Source organism: Mugil cephalus, chromosome 12 (genome assembly GCF_022458985.1).
Source record: "Mugil cephalus isolate CIBA_MC_2020 chromosome 12, CIBA_Mcephalus_1.1, whole genome shotgun sequence".
NCBI classification, from domain to species: domain Eukaryota; kingdom Metazoa; phylum Chordata; class Actinopteri; order Mugiliformes; family Mugilidae; genus Mugil; species Mugil cephalus.
In genome coordinates, this window is record NC_061781.1 from 12,228,395 (window position 1) to 12,240,940 (window position 12,546).

Here is a 12,546-nt window from a genome sequence, read left to right on the forward strand (position 1 = left end):
GGAAACAAAACAATCATCACAAATACTGAGTCATGGGAACAAGCGTGTGCTGTTGTGATTGGACGTCAGCTGCCTTTATAAACAGACTGAGCATCACTAGTTACAGTTGGACCGCTTCAACACTTCAGTTCATCATGACTTAGGTACTGTGACTTTTTTATTCTGCAATTATCAGTGAGTAAACGAACTTCTTTCAGACTTTAAGGGCCATTAATGGGGAAATGGCAGGTGAGTTTCTAGTTTTTAAAAAGATCAGGGTCAAGATATTTTCCCCTTTCAAGGATGATCAGAGATGAAGGGGGCTATGAGCCTTTATAGTAAATATTATAAAATAGACACAATGGTTAATATACAGCTTGTCATTGCTATTGTTTTTGTGTTCCCCTACTTAAATTTAACAGTATAGTACGTAAATAATACACAAACTACAAATGTTAAGCTGCATTATAACATTACAATGTCTAAAATGATCATTTATATCTCTTTTTCTTAATATGACATGTCAGTAAAGTGAGACTAGAACTGAACTAAACTGATCTTTCCACACCGAACAATCTTTACCTACGTCTAGATAATCACTTATATTATTTAACAGGAAGTCTGTCAATATGCCGAAACTTGCTGCTACAATACTGTAGTTGCTTGTTCAATCTAAAAAGCCACAGGTTTTCATTTTGAGAAAGTCTGAATTGAAATCTGCCTGAATAAAAAACACATGGTAGCCTTTGAACTCTGTCTATCTAAAGAGGAATTCATGGTTCTTTATTATGTGTTTATTGCACATACCTGGAGCCAGGAACATACATACATAAAGACTATAAAAATATAATAAACATAACAAATAGTGCAATAAAATAAATCTCATGGCTTCTGGAAAGAAACTGTGCTGGAGCCTTGACATTTTGGCCCTGATTGACAAGAGGTGCGGCCTATATTCCCTTTTATATAAACTAGTGATTGGAACAACTTGGCCAGTCACGTCCGCGAGGGTGTCCTAAGGATTATGTGAAATTTCCACAGAGTCCACAGATAGTTTCCTAATTCGTTTTTATTGCAAGAAAGATGAACTTCTAATTTCTTTAAGTTCCGACTCAGGGATACGAGGCTGGTGGAAGCTGGTGTCTTTCCCACTCTTCCTGTAGCGCTTCAGCATCGCCTTGAAAACAGCATTACTTGTCTTGAACACCGTGTTGCTAATGACGTTTACGCCTCTTAAGTGGCGATTACCTCTCGGGTAATATTGCTTAATTAATGCACAATTTAATTCATAAGTCAACAAAAAAATAACAGGCACCAATGTGTTCTTCTTTATGTGGCTGCCTCCCTGGAGTCATTCTTGTTGGGAATAGTGACGGGTGATATACATAGTAACTTAGTCTTAATATATAATTTCACAACTGAGTGGTCCTAATCTAACGTTGTGCCTCACCTAAGGCTCTCTAACAGACACTACATATTATACTATACTACAAAACAGCTGGTAACAGTTGGTGATGTTGACAAACTTGATGTACAGTAAACCCTGTGAAACTGGTTCTCTACACGTAACATTAAACTAGAAAACATCAGTTAAACTTAACGCCGTATTAAAAGATGTTAAGAGCAAGGAGAAAATCTCATGTTAAAAGTTCCATTAAAATTTTAGAATTATTTTTTTTCATTTTGACAACTTGTATCAACACATTGGACCTAAAACCTCACTTTAACCATAAATTCCAAGTAGGAAAAAGTTCGATATTTCACTGTGAAAACCAACCACTGTTGCAAACAACAAAGGTATTTATAAGTACTCCATTAAAATGAAGGTAATACATCACACATTTTTGTACAGCTATTTACATCCATTGACCAAACTATCAGATGTAACGATAAGTAATAATATCTAAAGCTCCTTTCTCTATCCCTTAGTAACCACTGTCACATCATTTCCTGATTGAGTCAATGGGCTGCATTTTTCCACCAACAGGACAGAGGGTTTCAAGGGGTGACTTATAAGTCTAATTTTACTTGGCCTATCAACACAGTTTAAAAAACGGTATATAGTTTGAAGTTAGCGCTTTTTTACAAAAGTTGAAATGGAGATTCAGTGAGATTGCGTCTAGCTGCTACATCGTCTTAAATTGGCCATGTGGTTTGACACGTCCGTCCGTCAACTCCAAAAGGGCTAAAGCTCTTAATGTCCTCGCCCGATCTTATTTATCTATGCCCAGGTCAAAACTTAAACACTGGGGGCATCAAGCCTTCTCAGCTGCTGCACCCAGGCTCTGGAATAAGCTCCTTACTGACATGTGTCTTATTATTATTTTAGTGTCCAGTAGTGTGGTGACATTATTTATTATTAATTTTATTATTTATTTTTTAAATCTTGTTTTATTCACTTGTTTCACCTGTGGGTTGTTGTAAAGTGCTTTATATAAAAAATGTACATTTACATTTACTTCTGGTTATCGTTTGCTTCAGTTAGATTATCATGGGCCTGCATAGGAAATGTAATGCTTCTTCCTCTTCAAACAAAAAAAAAACAAAAAAGCACAATAGTAGGAAGTATATGGTTTAAACATACTATTTTAAGGAGGATATGCAAATCACTTCACATTCTGTATGGTTCTCTAGTTTCAGCATATTTAACCTACTGTACTGAGGTATGAGGTAACACTTTCTCTATGGTACAATATAAATTCTTCAAAAAAGAGCAGTTAGGGTCAATAACAGAGTAGGTTATAGGATCACACACACCTGTTTTTTATTTCTTTAGTCAAAACAGTCAAAAAGTTCAAGGACCAAATAGACTATCAAACAGCACAAATCACGTTCAAAGCAAAAAATAATCAACTACCAGGAAATATTCAGGGCATGTTTATTCAGAGGGAGGGAAGATATAGTTTAAGGGGATTGTTTTATTTTAAGAATGTGAAAGTGGGAACAACAAGGAAAAGATATTGTGTGTCTGTTTATTTGCAAGTGGGTTAATTATTGATTACTTGTGTAAGTTGAAGGGGTGGGACTAGTTTCTACTTCCTCCTACTCCTTTTTGAACATGCAAAGGGCAAACTAATTTGCCTCTTTGGTAGTTGATGTATTTTTTAATGTTGTCTTTATTTTGTTATATGTTTAATTATTTGTTCAGGTTGAACATAAAAAAAAATATAATAGTAAATAAAAATGAAGTCTTAAATAAAAAATAAAAAAATAAATAAAAATAAAAATAGTGAACAAATGTATATATACATCACATAAAATTGTATTAATTTCCATTTCAATGTTTTTATTCTCTTTATTCTGACTCTCATACAGTAACCAGCCCAGGAAGGATGAGTCTGAAGACGAAGAAAAAAGCTCGGTGAGTTGTGTACTCCAGACTGTTTGTGTCTTGTTCATCTTTTCCATTTGACTGTAATGACGGAAGGAATAGCTCCACCCTGATTTCTTCATAAATCTCTGCAATTGGCTTTTTTGCATTTTATATGCTACTTGAAACTGGTACTCAAACACATCTTCATCAAAAATCCACTTATCTGGATCTTTGTTGTCGTTGTTGACATGGAAATGATGTGTGTGCTGTCTGAAGTCTGAACAACAAATCATAAACCTTAATTGTATTTACTGTAGTTTAGATTTGAGAATTGCCATTTCAGACCAATTACATGTGAAAATATATAAAGTTATAAAACAAAAAGCCTGAGCTTGTATCAGTATTAGCATATACAGTAAGTGCTGTGTAGGGTTATCTAGTAGTTCATTTTAATTTAAGGCAGTGTTTGACCTTATGAGCTTATACTGTGCATCATCCCTTATGAGACCTTGTACTAAACATTTGTATTAACCTCAAGTACACATCTGTTCAAATATCTGCACATGAATTTAACCATTTGTAGCCTGTAAAAAATAATTAGCCAACTTTGTAAGATTCACAATTCATACCATTTTATTGACCAGCATGATGTTATCTATTATCATAACAGGTATTATCTAATTTTACAGTCCAATATATGTGCTTAGTGGCTCTTTGTGCCTCTTTGGTAGCTCTCTAATCCTTCTGCTTTGTTTAGGACTTCCTTCGGGGCCACAGCACCACCCTTCATTGACTACCTGAAAGATATTCTACGTCGATATCCAGATGGAGGACAGATTTTAAAGGTTGGTATTATTTGCATCAAAAACAGCTTATATAATATCTTCTTCTTTTTTTTTAATGACACAAATGTCTAACAGTATTATTCTTTTTGTATGAACTGCGTTGTCAATAAACATGATGATTTATTCTTCCATATTCTGTCCTAAAAACAGGGAATTGACTTACATAATTATTTTATTGTTAAAAGTGTATTATTTCTGCTGCTGAAGGCATAAAACAAAACATTAAGGATGTGTTACATTTAACAAACACAACAATACTGTATGGACCTATCCATGGAGTAAAGGTGGACAACGTCTGGTGCAATGAATTCTTTGTACGTAGGTACTATTAACACAAAACCAAACAAGTGAATTATGTGTGTGTTTGTCGTTGCTTCAGTGACCACAACCTTTACGAGAGAAATATCATTGGTGTTGAAGGGTTAGGAATGCACAGTCAGTAGTCCTTATTCAACTGGGGGCCTGTTAAAGTCTAACTGCTTGTGGACTTTCATCAAAGCTGTCCGAATGAGCAGATTGTGTTGCAGGTATAGATAGAGAAATCTAGTGCCACTCCCTGCCACTTTGTGACCTGAGGCCCGTTTCACAAAGCAGGTTTAGTGAAAACTCTGAGTTAATTAACCCTGAAATGAGGGAAACTCTGAGTTTTCCATTTCACAAAGGGAGGTAACTCAAACCAGAGAAAGCGGGGAAACTCTAGCCTGTTTCATAGAGAGAGGTAACTTAAGCTCTAGTCAGTTACCCGAGTAACAGACTCCATAAACCTAACCCAGTCAGGACCAGGTTTTAGTCAATGAACCTCGGATTTCTCTCTGTCTCCACCCTCTTTCAGCCACACATGCCATTTGATTTCCTCTTTTATTCAGTCAGTCAGCAGGCGAGTTTGGCGTAGTCTTGTTCTGCTGTGAGAAATCATTAAAAAAATCAGTCAGTAGCTATTTCAGAAGTCCATTAGACACAGTAGGAGGAGACTTTTTTCACGAACATGGCATGTCCTTTTGACAACGACCCCGTGGATGAAGGTGCAGCATTACTGCACAGAGAACTAAATATTCGTCGGGAGATGGTTATCAGACTGCGCATAGATGTTTTAACATTTAACAACTATCTTTTTGAGCAGTACCATCAGAATCTGTTTGGACAAAAGAAAAAAAAGACATAAAAGACAAATAAATATTTGTATGAATGGGCTCAGAGGATGAGCTCCCTCCAGGGATTTCCACTTCATAGCCCTCTTCCTCCCCGTTGCCACGGTGAAAATCGAATCGGGCTACATTAATGCTGGCTTCTTATAGTTGTGGCGCATGCGCTTAACTCTGGATGAAACTACTCCGAGTTGATTAAACCAACTCAAATCCGCTGTTCTGGAACCGGAAACTCAGAGTTTTCTAACTCAGAGAAGATCAACTCAGAGTTTAGGATCAGACTCAGAGTTTGTTGAACCTGCTTTGTGAAACGAACCCCTGGAATAACCTAGAGAAGAATCTAAATCCTGACGGATCTCTGTCCCTATGCTAAAATTGTAATTGTCCTTGGGCACGTTTATTGTTTTTTTTTTTCAGGTTAATTCTTTTATTATTGTACACATGTACTTTTGTGTTGTTTTTATTGTCAATTTCTTGGTGCTTAGTAGCAGTTTCAGAGTACAGAGCAAAATCAAAGCCATAATGTAATAAATGTGTTAAAAGGTTTGGTGTGTGTGTGTGTGTGTGTGTGTATGTGTGTGTGTGTGCGTGTGCGCACATGTTTGTGCTGATGGAGGCAACAGCTCAGTAAAGGAAAGAGCTGCTCTTCAGTCCGTTATGTTTATTCCACCCAGTCCCAGTATATCTGGTTCTCAGCAGTTAAGCTGGATCACAGTGGCAGGAAGCTTGCTATGACGTGTCATAACTGCTTGTCTGTTAATGGCTGTCATCTCCATTTGTCAACAGGAACTGATTCAAAATGCAGATGATGCTCAAGCCACGGACGTGGTTTTCATACATGATGAAAGAAGCTACGGGACTGAGAGTCTTTGGACTGAGGAACTGGGAAAATACCAAGGTAATGATAATGTTTAGTGGATAACGACATTATTTTTTTCAAGTAATGTTATTCATGTCTTTGTTTTCCAAAAATGATAAACTGAGCAACTAGAATGTATCTCATGTTCATAGTAAAAAAAGTTGTTGTCAAAATACCAATTTAACATTTTATATAGAGAGCTTCTGGGAGAAATTCCCATATGTCTATTGATTCTGTTTCCAGTCTCATTTTTATCTTACAACATACCTGATACCGGAGTCACTTATCTTCAAAATACTTTATTTTGTTTTTTCAAAGGTCCAGCTCTCTATGCCTACAACAACGCAGCGTTCACTGATGACGACTGGAAAGGGATTCAGAGTGCAGGAAGGAGCATCAAACGCAATGACCCAAACAAAGTTGGGAGATTTGGAATCGGCTTCAACTCTGTTTATCACACAACAGGTGAAACCATGTATACCAACCACATACACATCTACTGTATAATAGTGTTAAATTATCATTCTTTAGTAACATGTACAATAAAATTAATCAGACAGTACTTGATGTTCATCCACAGATGTGCCAAGTATATTCAGTTCAGGACACCTTGGGTTTCTGGACCCCCAAGAAAAGACATTTGGAGAAGGAAAAGGAGGGTTCCTGTGGTCTTTGGATGATGACGAACACCAAGAAGTTCTAATGAACATGCATGACCAGTTCCAACCCTTTCGAGATATCGTTTCGCTTGTAAGTGAACAAGAATGGTCAAAGGTTGTCATGGAGGATCAGAAATTTGACGGGACCATTTTCAGATTCCCATTACGCAAAGAAACATCAGAAATTTCAGATAATCTTTATGACTCAGATAGGGTGGTTGAACTTTTTGATAGCTTCATTGCAGATGCAGACTTAAGCCTCCTCTTCTTGAAAAACGTGACCTCTGTGTCCTTATTACATGTTAATGTAGATGGCATTGTCACCACCAGACTTGAAGTGAAATCCTCAGTCTGCACAAAAGAGGTTCTGGAGTCAGAAGAAGAGTCAGTTATCGAGAGTGAGACACGATTCAAAGTGATAGCTCTCAATTCAGAAAACCACAAAGAAACAAAATGGCTTGTGACAACGTGTACCATGAAAGAGGGAAAAGTGGAGGAGCTTGATTCCCTTGCAGAAAAGTTGAGCTTTTTACCTCGAGTTGACTTGGCATTTGCTTGTGGTGAGAAGAGAGACTGTAGCGAGAGTAGACTGAGCTGCTTCCTCCCCCTCCCAAACAATGACTCCAACAAGACAGGTCTGCCAGTTTATGTCAATGCATGCTTTGGCCTCACAGACAATAGAAGACAAATCAAGTGGCAAGAGGAGGATCAGAAACATGATGACCACGCTCTGTGGAATGAATTGTTGATGAAGGAAGTGCTCCCTCGCGCATACATCATGATCATTAAAGATGCCATCCAACTTGCCAAAGAATCTATCTTCCCAGTCTCTTCTGTGTACAATCTGTGGCCGGACATCGCCCAGGTACAACACAAGGACAAATGGTATGATGTTGCTCTGGATGTTTTTCGTCATGTATTCACACAGAATGTGGCCATCCTGTCCCTTGCCAAAAATGAAAGACAATTCATCACTCCAGCAGAAGCCGTGTTCCCTTGTAATGATCCAACAAGCATTGACATACTGTCTGTCATTGAAAGGACTTTGATTTCCTGTGGAGAAAATCTTGTGACTCTACCAGCCAGTGCTACAAGGGCTATAAATGAAGCCTATCCATATCCAGATACGTTAACATATGTGACGCCAACCTTCTTCAGGGACATTCTCCGCAGCACTGGAGTACATACCTTGAGCAAAGATGACAAACTCTGTCTTTTAGAGTACATTTTGAGTGATGGAAAATCAACCAATCAACCAATTTAACATTTTATATAGAGAGCTTCTGGGAGAAATTCCCATATGTCTATTGATTCTGTTTCCAGTCTCATTTTTATCTTACAACATACCTGATACCGGAGTCACTTATCTTCAAAATACTTTATTTTGTTTTTTCAAAGGTCCAGCTCTCTATGCCTACAACAACGCAGCGTTCACTGATGACGACTGGAAAGGGATTCAGAGTGCAGGAAGGAGCATCAAACGCAATGACCCAAACAAAGTTGGGAGATTTGGAATCGGCTTCAACTCTGTTTATCACACAACAGGTGAAACCATGTATACCAACCACATACACATCTACTGTATAATAGTGTTAAATTATCATTCTTTAGTAACATGTACAATAAAATTAATCAGACAGTACTTGATGTTCATCCACAGATGTGCCAAGTATATTCAGTTCAGGACACCTTGGGTTTCTGGACCCCCAAGAAAAGACATTTGGAGAAGGAAAAGGAGGGTTCCTGTGGTCTTTGGATGATGACGAACACCAAGAAGTTCTAATGAACATGCATGACCAGTTCCAACTCTGTCTTTTAGAGTACATTTTGAGTGATGGAAAATCAACCAATCAACCAATGAGTGATGGAAAATACGAAGAACTCGAGGGCCTTCAGCTGCTTCCACTCAGCGATGGTTCTTTCATATCTTTCACAAACAGAGAGGAGGACACTGCTTTAATTGACAGCATCGAATTTCCAAGGTAGGTTTTAATTTATCTGTTGTGTGACTATTACCTGATCATGAGAATTAAAGAAAATTACTTATATAGGTGCCAAATTGTCAGTGGTTGTCTTTTGTGAAATGTATTAATGAACAAACTTATCTTTGCTGCAGAATATTGCTGCCAAACTGTAAACACCTCTTCATCCCACGTGATCTCAGTTCAGCCTGTAGTGCCCATCTGAAACAAGTGGCCAGAAAAAGTAGGTCATGGTCAATTTCAAGGTTATTTTCATGTGCCATATGCAAGTGTAGACACTATGAACACATATTTATTTTATTTATTTATTTAAATCCCAAATATCTGTTCTTTTAGATTTATTCATGGTCATCAACGTTGACGCAGACCACGTGGCTGAATACACAAGAAGGCATATGCCCCAGGACTGGAAGCAGACGGGGACAGCATTTGTTACATGGGACATCAGCAACAGTCAGCATCCACCATTAGACTGGATTCAAGAGCTCTGGAAGTTTCTCAACACACACTTCAGTGAGTTAAGTCATTTCACTGAACTACCTATAATACCAGTCAGTCCTCTGTCTGTCAGTCAGCCTGTAATTCTAGCAAAGCTACAACACAACACAACCATGATTTTTCAGAAAAACAAGCAGGGTAGTTTACCAGACCAAATAGCCCAACTGGTGACCAGAGTTGGAGGCACAGTAGTGAGAGGAAACCAGTGGCTCAAGCACCAAGACCTTGACTCCTATGTACTGTGTCCATCTCCGAGGAGTGTCATGGTGGTCTTGATGAATTTAGATACCCAGCATCTCATCAGAGAACTCAAAACTGTGTCTGACAGAGCAAGAAAGGAACTGAAAGATTACCTCTCTTACCTGGATTCTCTCTCAGGCCAAGAGAAAGATTTGCTCTCAAAGTTGCCTCTGTTTCAAACCATGAAAGGATTCTGTGTTGCAGCTGAATACAAAAAAGCTGTGCTTGTAACATCTGCCCCGACAATACCAAAAGAGCTCCCTATGCCTGATTCAGTCATCCAGTGTGCAACTGAGGCAGATCGCAGGTTGTTACAGCTGCTAAAAGTTAATCTCTTGGACACAGCAGCAGCTGCCAATGTTCTCATTGACTGTATTGAGATGGGGGCTTGCAGCACTGAAGACACTCAGAAAATAATGACCTGGATTTTACAGCATGGTAATATCCTTTTCTCTCAAAATCAGTCGGTGAAGCACAGATGCAAGGACTTGAGCTTCATCGAAATAAACGGAGAGCTGAAAAAGACCTCAAGCTTTTTTGATCCAAGAATTCAAAGTTTTAAAGTCATATTTGAGTCAGACTTCTTCCCCCCATCTTTATACACTCGGACACAGCAGATGCTAGAAAGCCTAACTGATCTTGGATTAATAAATAAAGAAGTGGATGTGTCACCTGAACACTTGTTGCATGCTGCCACACTTATTGAGAAACTGCATGGGGACTCTGAAACCGAGGCTCTCAAAAGAGCTGAGGTTCTCTTGGAGATGCTGGATGGTAATGATCTGCTGTCTAGATTTTCTCGTAAGCAGCTTCAACATCTTAAAATGCTAAAATGGCTACCATGTGATCAACCCGATAAGGACAAAAGTCAATTCAGTAATGAATCTCGGAAAAGGTGTTTCTTCTGCCCAGACGAAGTAAGACATTCTGTGTATGAGGACATTGTTGGACATGTAATGCCTCTAGTTGGAAAGCTCACTGACAGAGTTAGCATCAAACTTGACTTCAAACGTCTACCTCCGCCTGAAAAAGTGATTGAGAATTTGACATTCTTGACATCAAAAGCAGAAGAAATGGTTGATCCTGATACAAATGTGGATTTCAAAAGAAAGTTGCACAGCATTTACAAACACATGGAAGAAAACATCTCTGCATTTGAAACCGTGATGAACAATAAGACACGCTGGCTGTGGGCACAAAACCATTTCGTTTCACCACAGGATCTGGTTCTTGACTATCCACGTGATCTGGATCTGAGTTCTTACATTGGGATAGTGCCAAAAGAATTTTTGCCATACAAGAAGTTGCTCCAGAAGTTTGGCCTGAGATCATTTCTTTCAAATGAAGAAATTGTTGGTATTCTTCACACTATCCAGCAATCAATTGAAGCAAGGCAAGAGCCATTTGCTAGTTCCTCTGAGGTAAAAGTGTCAATAGAAATTCTCAACTGGTTGTGGAGAGAGAAGAAGACCGTAGAGGATGACATCCCAGTGCCTGTCATCATAGAGGGAGAAAGATTTACTCTTAAACCATGTTCAACAGCAGTCTTCTGTGATGTAAGCAAAAATGGGCTGAAAGAACTCGAATATAGCCCAGAAGAAATTTATGTAACTCATGACGAAATCCTAAAAGCAACAGCTGAATGGTTGAATATTCAATTTCTCAGCACCTACATCCTCGATCCAGAGCTAGTGGGGATTGAACAGTGTGGACAATCTGAACCAATAACAATGAGGATTAAAAATATTCTGAAAGAGTATGATGAAGAAAGTGACATCTTCAAAGAGCTCGTTCAAAACGCAGAGGATGCTGGGGCAGATGTCTGTAAATTCTTGGTGGATTTACGAGTACACAAATATGCCCCTGAAAGTCTCATTGACCCTGACATGGCTCTTTGTCAGGGTCCTTGTCTTTGGGCTTTTAATAATGAGCAGTTCAAAGCTGAGGATTGGGCAAATATTGTCAGAGTTGGCGCTGCTTCAAAAGAAACCAAAGTAGAGAAAATTGGAAAGTTTGGACTTGGATTTAATACTGTGTATCATTTAACAGATGTCCCCTCCATCCTCAGTGGCAACCATCTTCTCATACTGGATCCAAATGTTACTCACCTTAAAAAGCACATCAAAATCAAAACTAATCCTGGAATCAAGCTGAATCTTTCCCAGCAGCAACTGTTTAATTGTTTTCCAGGCCAGTTTGGACCATATGAAGGAATTTTTGACTGCAATTTCACTAGTCAAAGTCATGAATCTTATCGAGGCACTCTGATCAAGCTACCTTTCCGAACTGAAGAAGAGGCTCTCAAGTCAGAAATAAGCCAAAGGGTGCATCACACACGTGATATCATTGCTCTTCAACAGCATTTTACTGAGAATTCACAAACTCACCTCCTTTTTCTGAAGAAAATGAAAGCATTATCCCTTCTAAATATTTCAAAGGGTGCATCAACTCCACCAAAAGGTGATGAAACAGAAAATGTCCTCACTGTCTCTAAAACCGTTATGAGCACAATGATGGTTACTGATGAAACCAGTGTGTCAAAGCAGTGTCAAGCTGAAAAATCACTGATGACAGCTGATGGTAAATGCAAGGAGATAATAAACTGCTGCACAATCAACATTGTCCAAATAACCAGTGAGCAGTCTGGAGTAACAGAAGTCCAGTCCTGGCTCCTGTACAACTGCTTTGGGACAGATCAGTCATTGAAAATGGCCCTTGAAGAAAACAGCCATGCCAAGTTTTCTTTGCCGATTGGTGGGATTGCTGTGCCCTTGCAAAATAATCCAGACACTGGAAAACTGGCCTCATTACAAACACATCTTGTTGGACAAGTGTTTTGCTTCCTCCCTCTTCCTATTCACACAGGTCTTCCAGTCAATGTAAATGGAACATTTGCTGTGACAAGCAACCGAAAAGGTCTATGGGAAAGTGGAGTGAAAAATGACTGGAACAAAGCACTCCTCCAGGATCCTGTAGTGACCGCATATATTACTGCACTCTTGGCACTAAAAGAAATGTCTGAAGAC

At 38.7% G+C, this 12,546-nt stretch overlaps 1 protein-coding gene and 1 long non-coding RNA gene across 2 annotated transcripts in view; one reads left to right on the forward strand and one right to left on the reverse strand.

Annotated features, from left to right (window-relative positions):
- The first annotated feature begins 85 nt into the window (after positions 1-85).
- On the forward strand, positions 86-8,713 carry LOC125017712 (sacsin-like). Its single transcript, XM_047601160.1, has 8 exons — positions 86-143; positions 3,295-3,340; positions 4,050-4,137; positions 6,069-6,180; positions 6,460-6,606; positions 6,722-6,891; positions 8,199-8,345; positions 8,461-8,713. The coding sequence occupies exons 2-8, from the start codon at positions 3,312-3,314 to the stop codon at positions 8,581-8,583; spliced, it is 816 nt and encodes a 271-aa protein (XP_047457116.1). The 5' UTR covers positions 86-143; positions 3,295-3,311; the 3' UTR covers positions 8,584-8,713.
- Positions 8,714-8,851: 138 nt separating this feature from the next.
- LOC125017715 overlaps positions 8,852-12,546 on the reverse strand; it is a 37,692-nt gene continuing 33,997 nt past the window's right edge. Inside the window, exon 3 of the long non-coding RNA XR_007113876.1 lies at positions 8,852-8,983. This is a non-coding gene — a long non-coding RNA (uncharacterized LOC125017715). The remainder of the gene's footprint in view (positions 8,984-12,546) is intronic.